General features: G+C 32.9%; 1 protein-coding gene across 3 annotated transcripts in view; it reads left to right on the forward strand.

The window, feature by feature from the left end:
• LOC115222967 (protein SCAI) overlaps positions 1 to 17024 on the forward strand; it is a 291294-nt gene that overhangs the window by 252178 nt on the left and 22092 nt on the right. For all 3 annotated transcript variants that reach the window (XM_036511837.1, XM_029793385.2, XM_029793386.2), the window contains 4 exons: positions 4083 to 4179; positions 5569 to 5667; positions 11203 to 11355; positions 14037 to 14159. In XM_036511837.1, the coding sequence (XP_036367730.1) occupies positions 4083 to 4179; positions 5569 to 5667; positions 11203 to 11355; positions 14037 to 14159 (472 nt within the window). The remainder of the gene's footprint in view (positions 1 to 4082; positions 4180 to 5568; positions 5668 to 11202; positions 11356 to 14036; positions 14160 to 17024) is intronic.

Here is a 17024-nt window from a genome sequence, read left to right on the forward strand (position 1 = left end):
TGACTTTTTTCATTGTTGTCTTTGTCTTAATGTCAAGCTTTGCATAAGGTTGCTTTGCTCTGAATGTGTGCATTTGTGTTTATACACATGTGCATAGACTTGAATATTCACCCCTCCCCCTACACACACGCTATTTATATTTGCACATAAAATATATATATATATATATATATATATATAGTGTTTATGTGATTATAAATATTGTGTGTATTTATGTATGCATACACATACACAATGTATACATATATACAATATGTAAGTATTATAATCATTGTGTGCATATGTATATATTTACGCATAAATACAAATGGGTTTTATGGTTGTGTGTGTTTATGTGTAAATGTATATATATAAGTGTTGTGTGCATATATATATATATATGTGTGTGTGTGTATTTATAAATCTTTTGTATGTATGTGGTATGTACGTGTGTGAGAGATAGATAGTAGACATATGCACAAATACACAAATCAAGAACTGTTTTTGAGTTTTGATAAAACTTAATATTCAACTGATTAACTGGACCTATGGTTATGTTGTCAATGCCATCAGTATCATTAAAACACTACTGCCAACTCCACAATTCACCACATAAACACAGAAAAGTATGAATGAATCTAAATGTGTCTACCTGTTTTGCTAATATTTTGCCAATATATCAAATAATTATATAATACTATTGCCTTGACTGTTGAGATATATCATTGCATGTTGTTTAAGGGAACAGGCATGGCTTTGTGGTTAAGATGTTTGCTTTACAATGACAAGGTTTTAGGTTTAATTTCACAGCTTGAAGATTTACCTAAACTGTAAGAATATATTTCTATGACAAGTTGCTCCATTTCACCAGTGTTAATTCTAGCCATACTATCTCATATATCAACATTCATCATCATATGTACATAATACTCAAAGTCCTCAGGTACTGAGTGTTGTATACCACCACTTTCTAATTTGGTGATCTATGGTGGTCTTTTTATACCTTTCTATACACTCAGTTAGGTGAATTGAAAATAAAATAGCTCTTTATGTATTTGCATCTTTTAACCAAGTATAAATTCTATTTTGCTTTCCTTTTAACCCTTTAGCATCTAAACCAGCAATATCCAGCCTAAATATTCTACTTGTTTTATGTTCAAACCAACCAAATCCAGCCCCTCATACTCATCCAACAATGTCATTATAAAAATATAACATCATATCATCGAAATCCCAAAGCTACAAGATTAAACATGATTAATCCAAAACAGTGTAAATAAATAAACATTACATTTGACAGAGTAATATGAATGCTAACGGTTAAGGCAGAAAAGTAAACTCGAAAGCATCACTGTAAGTATGTTACTGGTGCTTATGATATCCTTAAGTTTAAAAGTTATAGGTCAGTGCGGTTAGAATTTGAAATCAGAACAGTGGAGTACCAAGCTAAATGGTACTATTCCCCCCACCCACGCACTCAATGGGGAAGTTTTTACATAATTGCTCAACATATTTGAAAAAGCAATCAGACCCTCTTCTCAAATTACACCCTACTGTGTTAATAAAAAGGAAAGATATATTGGATAATGTAGTTTTATATACACTGCGGCTGAGTGAAAACAAGGTGGTTAAGATAGGAATGTTTTTGATGATAGGCCTATTCAATCAGGTTTGACCAAGGGACTAAATAACAATAACAGCAATAGTATATTTTATGTTATAAGACATGTGCATGTTTGTCCAGATAAACCACAAACAATAATTAGTTGACCTGATCCATTTCCAATTGCATAACTGATTAATACTCTTATTTTAACTTGTAATGAAAGGCATTATCAATAGCAATAATATCAAAGAAAATAGAATATAGTTTGTATATACTGAATAGGAGCTAGCTTAGTCTATTCTAGTTGAACATTATAATGTGTTTAAGATTCTCATACAGCTTTTATTGCAAAATCAATGACCATATTTTTTAATGAAATATTGTTTTCTAATCAATTCTCTATAAAAATACCTTTATCATGTTGTATCAATAATTAATTAACTACATTATTTAAAGCTTGTTGTTGCTGATAATCATAATATTAATTTCAGTGTGAAACATGTTACTTTGTTCTGCTATTTAAACATTATTATTGTTATATGCTGTGTGATACTATTTAACAACATTGCTTCATTGATAGGACTAGTTGTCAGGTAAATTATAATAGCTAATTATTGGTTGATAAATTTTATTGATTAACAATTAGACTCAATAACTGGATGCAGCTTGTAATTCATGTTGTAAGAGAAACACTACAACATTTTGTATTTGTAGTGCAGTTTTTCATGTTTATCTTTTAGGAACAATTAATTGATTTGCTGTCAGTGAACAGGAGTGAGACATGTAGAAATTGTGGCTGTGAGACATATAGAAATAATAATAGTAAGGCATATATATAGAAATAATGTTACTGAGACATATTGAAATAAGAACAGTAAGACATAGCAAAGTAATGGTATCATCATCATTTTACATTGACTTTTTATGTTGGCATGGATTGGACTGTAGTAGACATTGATATAAAGAAATAATGAGAGCAAGACAAGGCTATCAAGTCTATAGAAGCTATCAAGGAGTAAAAAGTTACAGGGCATTGTAATTATTTTGGATCTCTTTCAGTATCTTTCATTCCTCCTTTTCTCAATAAGGGCTTCAATATGAAATCTACTTGAAGTGTTTAGTGGCTTTCATGCAGAGAATTCTCCAATTACAATGATCGTCTGTTAAATCTTTGAAGAAAGTCATTACTTTGCTTATATGACACATCATCAGATTTCACTTTAGAAATTTTTTATATAAACTTCAGTGGTGCTCATGTACAACACTTCTAGCAAGCTGGTTGTAAAAGACTGATTTGAGAATGCAATCATTTCTCATCTATGTTACCTGACTATATCGATGAAGTAGATGTTTCATTAGTAATGCCTGCCTATCACTGACTTTACATTGTGATAGGGTTTCTGTATTGGGTATCATGTCCTATCACTTAATCTTAGAGATTTTGCAAAGACAACAAAGATGGAAACTTTCTAATTGCTTCATCTGTTTTGTTGAAATGATGGACTGAACATTTTAACAATGTTTTAAATCATCTTTCAACATTTGATGAAGTAGTCTTTGAACATCTACAACAACATGCAATAAATGAACAGTTGCTTGCAGAAATCTCTCTGAAGTAGAAACAGCTATTGCAAAGGCATCCAGAGCAGACTCTGTTCTTGATGAAAGGCTCAAATATGACAGAGTTCTGCTGTACCTCAAATTACAAAAGCTTTGCGTCATTAGTACATGGAATTGTATAAACTTCTATTTAGCAATTTGACTGTTAGAAATAGCTTCTTGAAAACTTTGCATTTTCTCATGTCATATTTTCAAAGTGAATATGCATTGTAAAGCTTCTTTTAACTAGAGTTAATTAAGCCTTGTTGATTTTTTCATGCTTATGGAATATGAATGAAATGTAAAAACAATGGCAAAATAATCAAAGATATGGCTAAATTTTAGGCAGATTTAAACTTTAAATAAAAGTTTTTTTATGAATCTTTTAAGTTGCACTTTAGTGTAATTTAATAGCTATATGGTCATTTTGCATCCCTGTGTTTATGTATATTTCTTTTTTATGTACATCAAAATCTGTATCTGCATATATTTATATATAACATTCATGAATATATGAGTATATGTGTGTGGAAATTGAATGGGTCTAGAATTGTTATGTAAGTATTTCTGTAGTGTATATGTCTCTCTCCTATCTTACCATATATATATATATATATATATATATATAATCATCATATATATGTATATATTATGTCCAGGAATGTAATGTACGTATCATCTGAAGTTTGTGTATTTATGTATCTATGTGTGTATATAATATATATGCATATGTGTGTATGTATATACATGTGTATGTGTGTGTGTGTATATACATGTGTATGTGTTTAATCTTATATGTCTATACACATCTGTCTCAACCTCAATTACACAATTGTTTTTAATTTAATATATTTTTTCCCCAATAAAATATCCTCTGCCTGTTTGTCTTACTGTTTAGGCCAGATTTAATGGTGAAGAAACTCCGATACTATGCACGGTTCATTGTGGTGTGTTTATTATTGAAGAAGATGAAGCTGGTACGAGATCTTGTGAGAGTAAGTAAGAATGCTATATTGTTGCTATGTTCCTATGTATACCAGTGATGGTAAAACTAAATGGGAAATAAGTGAAGAATTTGCAACTCTGGGTTCATAAACCTTTCACCAGTCCTTCCCTTCCCAATCCTACCATAATAAAAATATCATTTGTAGTATTTGTTTGCAGGTTACTATTAAAAGCACCATCAACATTATTTGAATATCCAATTCTCTCTATTTGACTCATCTGATAAACAGCTTCTTTTCATGTTTAATCCAGTGTTTGCTTTTCTAAAGCTTGGTACTCATGAGTCTGACCTAACTATTTCTTAATGTATTTTTGATCTTTTTTTATCTCCTGTCATCTTATTGCCTCCTTTCATGTCCAGTACTTTTCATCCATTTAAAATAATTTTAAAAACAGTACCAATTAGTGTCACAACCTGTCTAAAAGTTTTTTTACAATGTTTTAGTTCAATTAATTTAGTAAAATTAATAAACTTGATCTTGTAACACCAGATTTTTCTCTCTGTGATAATCAGTGAAAGATACTGTACTGTTCCTTACATGCCTGATACTGTTCTATTCCGGGCATGTTAAGAATGCTTGGTTTAAATAAATGTCCCTGTTTTTGTGGTATCTAGGACTACATTATCTAATGTATCCTTCTTCTTTTTAAAGATGGTGGTGCATGATTTGAAAGAGATTTGGTTGCTATTTCAAGTAACCCTTATTGGCTAGTGGTTAATGAAAGTAGTCAGTGCTAGAGTATCTGAAGATTTGGGGATCAATATTGCATCAGATGAAATATATCTCCACCAAAATATGAAATAACAAGAGATAAGAAAAATGAGTTTTAGAAATTAAAGAAAATAAATTTTTTAAATTAAAAAAAAATATGAAATAAAAGTCAAGATAGATGAGCCAGATAACTGATAAGATTAAATGTTGGCCTAACTGGGCAGTGAGCTTAACTAGCCACCTGGTTCAAAACCCCGTCAAACAGACTTTGCATGCTTCTGGCAAAGTTTACTCTGTTGCAAGCATTCAAACTAGACTGTTCTGACTCATCTCTGCTAGCCCCCACCTCTCTCTCTCTCTCTTTCTCTCATTTACTTATAGGATGTTCAGGCTAGGTATCAGCCACATTCATCAATCTCACAAGTATGGCAGTGTGGCCTGCATAGGTCATGAACACTATACTGTATAACATACACTAAAAAAAATTTCAACTACAGTGATATTGAGCCAAGATGATTGGAGTTAATACAGAACACAAAAAACCAATTTTCAAGACAATCCGTTTTACCGCAATTGAAATGTACTTCAAATAATAGAAACTTGAAATGTCTTGTGGATTTTTTCCAAAAAAAAAAAGTTTCTGTTCCATTCATTCTTTTATTTCAGGAATTAGCCAAACAAATTGATGACTATACCACCACATATGAACCAGATGATCAGATGGAATGGAATTTAGTTTTAGGTGAAATTAAATCCTTTATTGAGGTAAACTATTCCTATTTTACAATATATTTACAGTTGAAATGTTTGTGGTAATCTTCATATACAGATAAATGATTCACTGTTATCTCTGTTTATGTGTATCATTATAAACGCTATACACACTTGTTCATGCACACACAAACACATTTTACACACACATATGCTTTTAACATTTAAAAAATATTTGTTCACATACATGCAATCCACAATCTCATGCTCTCTCTCTCTCACTTATGTACACAGTATGTATGTGTGCATAAAAGCTCTCTTTTATACAAAGCCTCTCCATTCTCAAAAAAGGAGAAAGGAATAATTGAATACTGTTTTAATGTTTATTAGTTGTGGCTAATAAACATTAGATGTTTATTAATTACAACACAATGTTCACATGAAGTGGTGAAATGTACATTTATATCTATATTAGTTGTTGTTAACTAGATTTGATAGTTGTTAGAAGTCACAGAAGACTAGAGGGTTATTATAACTGGTATTGCAATGCTCCTATATAGAAATCTTTCGAGATCTAAGTAGGTATTATGGAGCTATAACACCAATGTAAACATACCACAGCATTGATAATATTGATAATATTTGGCTTCCAAAGTTTGTTGCTCAGTTCTTTCCATGACAATGATTACCTGTGATAGGCTAGCATCATCTTCAAGGGGAAATACTTCTTTCATTTTCTTAATACTACAGAAAACAGATCAACCAACCTTTTGATTTGGAAAAGTTTACATTTTATTGTTGTTCTTTAACATCTCCTATCATTTCTGTAAGTGATTGTCTCCATAAGAAATGTGTACTCAACCCTGGCCACTGTGCTGTCACCATTGGTCCCCATCCTTAGCAATTTAAACTGTTTCAATAAATCTAATATTGTTTCCGATTAGCTCCTCATTAACTTGTGAAATGTGCATCTTTTGTAAAGCTTTCCCAACATAATAAGGCCCTATAGCTTAATTTTTGTGATTCAAAAGAGTGATTACTGGTATATTAGGTCTCAAAGCATGTCCAATCAGAATTAATCAAAAATGCTATCAGCTGACAAAGTCTGTGCTCTTGCAATTAACCATTTATTATTTATTCTTTGTGGGAAATGAACTCCAATTGCAAATCATAAAAGAGAGAAATGACTAGAGTTTATCTCTTCTGCAAATGTTTCTGATATTGTTCAAGCGTCACAACTATGGAACAAACGTGTTTCAATGCAAGCTTTGAAAGTAGTATTTTAATTCTATCACCATCCGAACAATTTCAAATAAAGTAAACTTTGTGTATTACTACTCACATTATTTGTTGGTTTTGTTTTTGAATAACTCCAGTCATCTGAGGCTATTCAACATCAGTAATACAATTATGAAGAACTTCTATGCTATGCTTTCTTTGCTTACTTGATAACCATTTCATAGTGATCAGCATACTTATAGTTAAACTACTTCTTGGTTCCCTTCATTGAAACATTTAGCAAAGTTAATATTATCTATCTGTCTGTCTCTCTATACAATTTTGATACATTAAAATTTTACTGCAGAAGTGTTTTTGAAAATGAAATTTAAAACGCAGTCAAACATTTACAACTGATGCAGGTAGTTTGTTACATGCTTCAACAAATCTGAGTGTTAAAAAATGTTTCCAAAAGTCATGGGAGCTGCACTGTTTTCTGACTTTGTAGGCATGCCCATGTTTTTTTAGACACATGGAGCTCAAAAGGTGCTCAAGGTGGTTGTTGGTGTAGTGGTTAATAATTTTGTGGGTGTTTACTAAGTCAGTTGCCAGATGTCAGAGCTTCAATGTATCTATGTCCAGGGAAGCAAGGCATAGTATGGTAGATGGTGGGTATTTGCTTGGTTGCACATCTCTGAACAGTTTCCAGGAGGTCAATGTCCTGCGCAAGATGATTAGAGATAGGGAATGAGTTGGATACGGAGGATATCAGTTCAGTCCAGACACTTTTTTTATGAAGTAAACTTAAATTATCTTCTGAATTGCTTTGGTATAACAATTTTGAATGGATCAACATTTGTAAATGAGCAGAAGATTGTCAACACCTTTTCAAAGCAATTTATTTAATACAGTGACTTCATGTGATCATTTCTATTGTAATTATTAAACCCAGACAAGCTAGGTACTGTTGCTTGTGTCTATGGATAGTGTGTGTGTGTGTGTGTGCATGTGTGCATGCTCCTTTACATAAAGTTGTTTGTCTGTCTATGTGTATATACACAGACCCTTCTTACATGTTTGTGAAAATCTGATATCCTATAAAAAAATATACATGAAATAATTTAAATACAGTTTGTAAAGAATTCCTTTATTACTTTCATTGTTTTCTTACAACCTATAGTATTGTTTTCATGTGACAGAGTATTTGACTCCCATTATTATTATTCTGTGTTTCCTCATTGATCTTTTACACTTTTACTATAATGGACCTCCATTCTTAGGACTGATACAATGTAATGGTCTTTACTGCTATGATCATTTCTAATATATTCAAACAGACACATGCACTCTCTCTATCTTTCTTTCTCACTCTCAAATACACACACACACACCATACTTGCTCACTCACATACTAGCACACACTCACATGTTCACTTACACATTTATTAGCTCACATACACATTCTCACTAATACACACACTTGCTTAATCCCAAACACACATACTTACTCACACCCAGTACTCATTCAATCATACACATGCACATACTTTACACACACTCAATCACTCACCCAAACACTCACTCAGTCACCCATATACATATTCAACTCTCACACATAAAAAATTGTAAATGGATCTCTGTCAGTTTTGACTGTGAGTATTCATATTCAAGTTGTACCATAAATGTAATTCTGGGGCACAATCAGCAGAGACTTGTGGGTTACAAAGCTGGGCCTTTATATAACACATACATCCCATCCAATGGGCTTCTATAGTTTCACTGTTCCCAGTTTCTTCCATGAGGCTTGGAATGACCTGAGGCTATGAGAAAAGATACTTGCTCCAAATGCCACATGATGGGATTGAACCTGGCTCCCCATGATTAGAAAATGAATTTCTCAAATGTTCTACCATGTCTGCATCCATTTACACACATACTCACTCCATTACACATATTTATATACTTGCTTAATCACACACATACTGACTGACTCACTGACTCTCTCTCTCTCTCTCTCACTCACACACACACACAAACTTAATCAAATGTATACTCCTGCACTCACACACACATACATACACTGTGTATCCATTTGGCAGTGATTGCATAAATTAGAGTTTTCTTTGAACAGAATTTGTTTACCAAATGATCAATAATTTTGCTGATAGATTTCCAGATATCAATATTTGCTGATAACTATTGTGTCTGAAGAAAATAATCTATGTTTTGTATAACCTTAGTCTTAACCAAATTGGTTGAGTTGGTAAAGTATTGTATTATCAGTTTGTAGGTTACAAGTTCAAATCCAGTACAGACACTTTAGTATGTTTTCTGGAATTGAGATATTTAATTCTCCATACCTCTGATTACCTCTCAATGAGAAACACAGTACTGTTAACTGTTTCAAGATGAAATTTATCTCACATCTCTATAAAAACAGGAGTTAAGCTACCATGACAACCAACATTATTTCTCTTTTAAATATAAGTTTGAAAGCTGAGTCAACAAAGAAGAGTTACAACTAGATGAAATTGCCAAGCAGTTTAAATGCACAAGACTCTGATATCCAAGTTGCTAAAAAATGTCAGCTGAAAGGCATTCAAAAGTCATGACCTGGATGCGTCCCAGCTTACTTAGAGTGTAAGAAATTAAGGGCCAAAACATTTGCCTGAGGAGTGTTTCTGCTGTCCAGCTATCTCAAGAGTTAAAACATCAACTTTAACATCTTCACTTAATGAACGATAAGATTGATCTTTCTATACTCCACCCTGAGAGTGCTATTCCAACTCTGATTACCACTGCAAGAAATTGTCATACCTGCAACACTAACAGATAACAGGTTGTAGAAGAGATGGATAAAATTAAAATACATTGCTAAAAGTTTAAAATTTAATTTCCTATAGATTTTACAGATTAAAAATTTGGGGCACGCACGCACACACACATACACAGAGAAATATATATGACAGACTCCTTTCAGTTTCCATCCACCAAATCCGCTTATAAGGCTGTGATTAGCTGAAGGCTATAGTAGAAGACCCTTGCCCAAGGTGCCATGCAGTGAGACTGAACCCAGAACCACGTAGTTGGGAAGCAAACTTTTTGTCACATATCCACACCTGCACCTAAATATGTTAATGTTAATGTTTTTTTCAAATTATTAATCACGTCTTGAGAGATGAACATTCCATTTAATATACATACACTGCATATATAGTGTTTATGTCCCAGTAACTTAGTGGTTCAGCAAAAGAGACCAATAGAATAAGTACCAGGTTTAAAAAATACAAGTATTGGTGTCAATTCATTTGACTAAAATTCTTCAAGGCAGTGCCCCAGCATGGCCATAGTCTAAAGAGTGAAACAAGTAAAAGGCAAAAGATGAAAATAAACAAACAACAGTCATCAAGCAGTGGTGGAGGAGACACACACACGCACGGGGACACACACGCACACAAACACGACAAGCTTCTTTTAGTTTCTGTCTACCAAATCTATCCACAAGGCTATGGTTGGCTTGGGTCTATAGCAGAAGACACTTGTCCAAGATACCTGGAACCTGAAACCATGTGGCTGGGAAACAAGCTTCTCAACCAAACAGCTACACCTGATATATGATGCAATAAAATATATCCAGTGTAATCCAAAGTTTTCTGAAATGGTAATCCAGGTGAACCTGAGTTGTAAATCTGAAAGGTGATTCAGTATGGATGCAAGCTGGTCAGACTACATCAGCATGGAGTAGAATATATTCAAATATATAAGAATACAAGCAATGAATAACAATATAAAATTATATTAGTTGATGTTGATTAAATGTGGAAAGCATGACCTCTGCATAAATGTACATGGATTAACTCCTCTCTTTTTCTTTTTCTCTCTTTGTTTCTTGTTTTTTTCTGATGAAGAACAAATAAGTCTGAAATTACAAACATTTTTTCCCTTCATTCATTCACTATCAAATTGATACAATTTTTTTACCCTTATTTGTCTGTGTCATTAATATATATTCAGGTACATTGTATTCATGTGTGTGTGTGTGTCTACCAGTGCACTGAGTTAGGTCTCTTTATATTGAAAAGATAAAACTCAGTCATTCAATAGAGAGGTTAATAAAGTAAGTAGCAGACTAAAATAAGTTGGACTAATAAAATAAGTAACTGTGGGGTCCCATTATGGATGCATCCCAATGACTGACACCAATAAAAGGAAACCAAATCCTCTCATAATAGTGAGTATGTTGTCTTTGAAAGTAGACTTGAAACATTCATTTAACTCTTTTCTTTGTTATAACCTCTCTTGCAGCACTTTTGCCAGTAGTATATATTTATACAGAATACTTATTGTTTTCTTTTGTTCCTTTTGTTGCAGGCTGATAATATAATAAGTGTCGTTGATGTTGACTCTTCCTCTATTGTCTTATCCCACCGACTGACTCCTCTCAACACCCCTCCTCTGGATAAGGGCACTCCAGTATATTTAACACTTCAAGAGATTCTCATTGTAGGCAATTGTAATGAACAAGTAAGTGCATTGCTTCTGTTGTCATTGTTGTTGTTATTGTTTAACCAAAGGTCACTGGTTTATCAACCGTGATCATCTTGTCTTTCTTCCAGACACAATATATCTAGGACTACATTATCCAAAGTAGTTTTTAAATTTCTTTTTTTTTTTTCTTATTAAGACAGTTGGGTTTGATTTCAAAGAGAATTCACTACTTTTTCCATCAGATCAAGTGATCATATGTATAGTTTGCAATTCTGTTTTGTGACAAGATGAGGTCAAGTGTCTTTGCTTTCCTTCCCTAAAGGTCATATCCACATAAACTATAGAAACTAATGAAACTTCTCAAAACTATGCTCAGGTAATGTTAACTCATGTATGAGCATATACTAAAGATTTACTTGGATATGAATATTTTGACTTTGTTATCTATTAAGTACCACCCTATGGTCCATTCTGTGTGTGTGTGTGTGTGTGTGTGTGTGTGTGAGAGAGAGAGAGAGAGAGAGAGAGAGAGAGAAAGTGAGTTAAGTACATTTGGCTTATATTTGTGAGTTAGAGGAACTTGAGCCTGCTCAAGTAAGTAGTTGAGCTGAGAACTTGAACATCATTTTGGACATTGTTGTTTGTGTGTGTGTGTGTGTGTGTGTGTGTGTAATGTAGTTAGTTATGGCTGTTAATTAAGAAACAGAGCCCTCAACTATGAATATCATTTATTAGTAAGATTGTTATTTGTGTGAGTGTGAGTGTGTGTGTGTGTTGTGTGTGTGTGTGTGTGTGTGTGCTTGCATGCATGTGTGTGTGTGCATGATGCAGACATATAATCATACACATTATATAATCCAAAACAACTAAGAAGAGGTAAGTTGCTTGTATGTCTCCCTGAAGTACATCTGAAAACATATCAAGTTTGTTGGTGTACAAGCACAAGTATTGATATTAGTGTACAAGGACATAATACTATTCATGAATGAACTTGGCAGGTCATAGAAAGTTCCAAGATGGTGTTTTGTTGAGTGTCAGGTGTTGATGCATATTCTTAATGATAGTAAAACAATGTTTGTTGGCAACCTGAATCCCATGTTCATATATATTGTCTGAGGATTTCCATTGTAAACCTTATTTTATTTGAAACTATGCAAATTATGCATTGAAATAGTTCAGTTCTTTAGTAGTGAGGCATGGACCATAACAGAATATATTGGCAAAAGAGATGAATGCTGGATATCACTTCCTTTTCCAATTTCCACAGGAAGTTCATTTTCACAAAGAAGAGATAGTGTATGGCTAATTGCAAAAGTACAGATTTTCTCAACATTCAGACAGACTTATTTTCAATCACAAAAGTGAAGCTGCAGGACCTTATTATAATAGGGTTGATTTGTAAAAGGGTATGTTTTACAAGTTAATGAGAATCTAACCAACACAATTTTAGAGAAGCTTCGATATGGTCAGTCAACCATTCATTGATACCTTTGTGCCATTGGAAAAGTCAGCAAATTGGGTCAATGGGTTCCTCACAGACTTTCCGAGTCTAATCACGCACAGAAAGTGAATGTGTGCTCTTCTTTGCTGTCATGTCTCACAAATTAACCTTTTTGGGATCGAATAGTGACTGGTGATGAGAAGTGGGTTCTCTATAAAAATGTCAAGCACCGAAGACAGTGGGTAGGGAAAGGAGAAACTCCAGCACCCACATAAGGAGGTCCTCCCCCACATAAGGTTTGGTGGGATATGAAAGGTTTAGTCCACTTTGACCTTTTAAACTCAAACTAAATGATAACAAAGGAGATCTACTGCAAGCAGCTTGAGTGGCTTAAGTCAGCACTAGAAGAAAAACGACCATCTTTGGTTTCAAGACGAAAGGTAGTCTTCCATCAGGATAATGCTTGGCAACATACAGCAAGGATGACATTCCAAAGGCTGGAGCAGTTTCAATGGGAAATGATACCCCACCATATTCGCCGGACATTGCCCCATCTGATTTTCATTTATTCTACAGTCTTCAAAATCATTTGGACAGAAAAAATATGAATTCTGTAAAGGAGATCAGGACAGTAGTTGAGGAGTATTTTTTGTCACGGACAAGTGAATTTTGGAAGAGGGGCCTTGCAAGTCTACCGGATTGATGGAAGAGCATTGTAGAAAATGAAGGGGAGTATATTTTAGTTTAAAACATTATGTTAATTTTAAAAAATAAAAGAAGTATAAAAAAAAGCACATTATTTATGGGATGACCAAATACTTTCTGTGCAGCATACTCATCTCAATTCTTTCCAGTCTTTGAACATTCTGCACATCTTTATCACTCTTGTTTAGCTAGCACACAATATCGCAACTTCATAAACAAACACCTTACAATATACTTCTTATTCAACAAAAGATGCTCTTTGCTACCCCCAAAGGTTGTTGGTTCTCTGAAATTTTCCATTTAATCCTTACATTTGCTACTATGCTTTTGTAATGCCCACCTCCACCTCCAGTTAGTTCGCCTAGGTAGCATAAGTTATACACCAATTCTTGCAAGCATTCTAGGCAGTTGAAAAATTAAATTTGTTGGGGTAACCTTATTGGTAATTGCATAGGAAATCCTTCTTTTCTTTTATTCTACCTGAGATCCCACTGTACTCTTTCTATGCCCATTGTTACATAACAACAATAGACTTGATTTAAATGAATGTAACACTGTATTGTATTTTCAGGTGAAATTTAGTGAATTAACTCTTGACATGTTCCGAATGCTACAGACATTAGAAAGAGAACCACAAGAAGATTTAACAACTCAACTATATGATACGTCACCTGCCCCAGGAAGACAGCCATTTGTGAGCAGCAAATGCTTTCTTTTTTAAATATCTGTCTTTTTATTCTGTTTTGCATTCCCTCCAGTTAAAACAATTATTTAAATATAAAATTCATAAGTAAAAATGAAGTTCAGTAGTTAGTTTGCCGTGAGTATTGAAAAATTCAACAAGTACCATTAGTACATTAAGAGACTGGGCTATCTGCTCTATGGAAATAAACTACAAACATTTGTTGTTTAGCTCCAGGCCAGCTATGATAATTGTTTTTTTGTTTTTTTTCAGAAGTGATGTTTAGGTCTACATTATCAATTTTCTTTCTTTGTACATATTTTTTCAGCTGTTAAAGTATAGTTCAAGGGAGATTTGGCTGCTATATCTAGCATATTGAGCAACTATGTAAAAATTTCCTCATAAATTTGTGAGTGAATTTGTATAGATAAATAAATAGGAAGAAAGGAAAAGAAAATAATGAGTACTTCATTGCATGCATGTGTGTGCATGCACACACACACACACACACACACACACAATATGGAAGTACAGAAACTGTGAAAATATTTTATTAATCATTTTTTTGGCAGAACATAGTTATGTCATTTGTGGCCAAATGTTGATTGCCTTTGTCAAACTGTAGTTTATAGAGTTAGTCGTTCTGGCAAACTAGTTATTAAGATCAATGGCCAATATTTTGTATCATCTATTGCTGCTTTATTAATGACACTAAATTCTCAAGTTTACAGTTAGGTAAGCTAGGAGTTCATATAACTATAAATATGATGTGAGATGAAGTGCTTAATGCTGTGTACAATCCCTGGACAAAGTATTGATGGTTGATCTCTTGGTATAGCATTGCATCCTTGCAGAAGATGCAACATTCAATGACTTAATTGATTTAGCTGATCAGTTATTTGGTTTAAAACAGCATGACAAGACCCTTGCATATCTTTAAGTAGATTTCACAGCAGTGCAAGCATTGCACTATTGTGAAATCCCCTCCTTCCTATCAATGAAAAAACTTGCCCCAGTAAGTCTTGTCTTAAACTTGTAGCATGGGAAAGTGAATGTTAAAAGGACAAGGGCGATGGTTATGATGATTTCAGTGTTATGATACTCAAGGATGGAAAACATTGATCTAGACAAAAGTATTTGTAAAAATCAAAATTTCTGTCATATATTTCGTAATGTGAATAAATAGGGTAATTTCAACAATATAAACATTTATTAGTGAGTATAAAATCTTGTGGATAAAAAAGGAAATATTGTTTTATTTCAATTATATTTTGGTATTTTTATCTAAACAAAACATTTTTCAGATTTCAAATAATTCTTGGCAAGTGTGTTTTTTGTTTTATCATTTTTCTCTAAAATTATTCTGTAGTATATAAGGGAGGTAACTTTTCCTGAACGACATTCTATAGTTATTTTACCACACTTTTTCGGTTGAATGCTAGCAACCAAAATATTTATTGAATATACCATATATTTAAACATTGAGATACTTAAGCTTCCATTTATTTATTAACGGAGAAATCATATTGAATTTATTAAGTATAAGCTAATGATATTCAATATAGAATTTAATGAACATTTTTACAATACACATGTACAACATTGCATACCTACTAAGTGATTTTCTCATCACTACTTTATCAAGTACAGTTCAGCTAAAATTATACTTTACTAATACGACTGAGACAAGTCTAGAGTTGCCTCCCAGATTTTCCAAAATATAATATTACTGATTCAGCTAATGTTATTTTTTTCCTTGGTATATGAATATTCTTAGTTAGATTTTAGTTTTAGTTCATTAAATATGTAAATGCCAGCTTAATTAGTATTTTTTATATGGATGGCATCACTAAGTATTTTATAGAAGTACTAAGTTCACTATTTTTATTTTCTACATCAGTAGTACTGCACTAAATTGTCTGTGTCTAACTCCCACTTTCTGTGCAGACATATATTTAATGTGTAAATAATTTGAGTATAGCAAATAACTTCAATAAACCCAGTAACATAAATGAAAACAGCCAATAGTAAGTGTTACTAGAGGAGAGTGTATATATTTTAGGTAGAAAAAGTCAGTATAACACACAATTCTCTGAGCATACCTCTATGTGGTCCTAGTTGAACATGCTAGTTAAAGCAGGCAAATTTCCTTCAAATCACATCTTACCTTCTTATAAAATGGAACAGACATTAAACTATAAGGTCTTATATATATCAAAACAGTTTGATACAGACTCCTTGGTACTCTGAGTTTCAAGCATGTGGCTAGTCTTCAATCATTGGAATCTGAATCCAATGGCTGAAGACTAGCTAGATCAAGCTATTTTGATCTATACATGTAACTCCTGATAAATGTGTTGAATGCCCATCTTTCGTTTACCTACTCAGTCATATTATAAAAGCTACAGGTCTTGGACTATAATCAGAGGATTATAGGTTTACTTGGTCAGTGTTAAAGAGCTGCTTCTGGCTGTGAGATTCTAACTGGAAGTAGTTTTCAGATTAACAAAGTTTGAAGTAGCTATGTATCTGTATAGAATGAAAGCTAATGATTTTAATGGTGTGATTGATTTTTTTTTGTTTTTTTAATGTTGACTGTCATATTACAGCCCAAGACAAGACAAGGCCCATTACTCTGTTTACTGTATATGTATATAAAAATTAGATCTATTATATACATTGTTAATATAGAGAAATGGATCTAAAAATATTAAAAATATAACAAATTAGTAGTTGTTGATGATAGGCATTTATACCTACTTTTCTTCATCTGGTGACCCTACAAATTCGTGGCATTGTGTCAATGTGAGAAATTATTATTATTTTTAATAAGGTAGCAAACTGGTAGAATTGTTAGCACACCAGGTAAAAAGCTTA

The sequence above is a fragment of the Octopus sinensis genome, linkage group LG21, assembly GCF_006345805.1.
Source record: "Octopus sinensis linkage group LG21, ASM634580v1, whole genome shotgun sequence".
NCBI classification, from domain to species: Eukaryota; Metazoa; Mollusca; class Cephalopoda; order Octopoda; family Octopodidae; genus Octopus; species Octopus sinensis.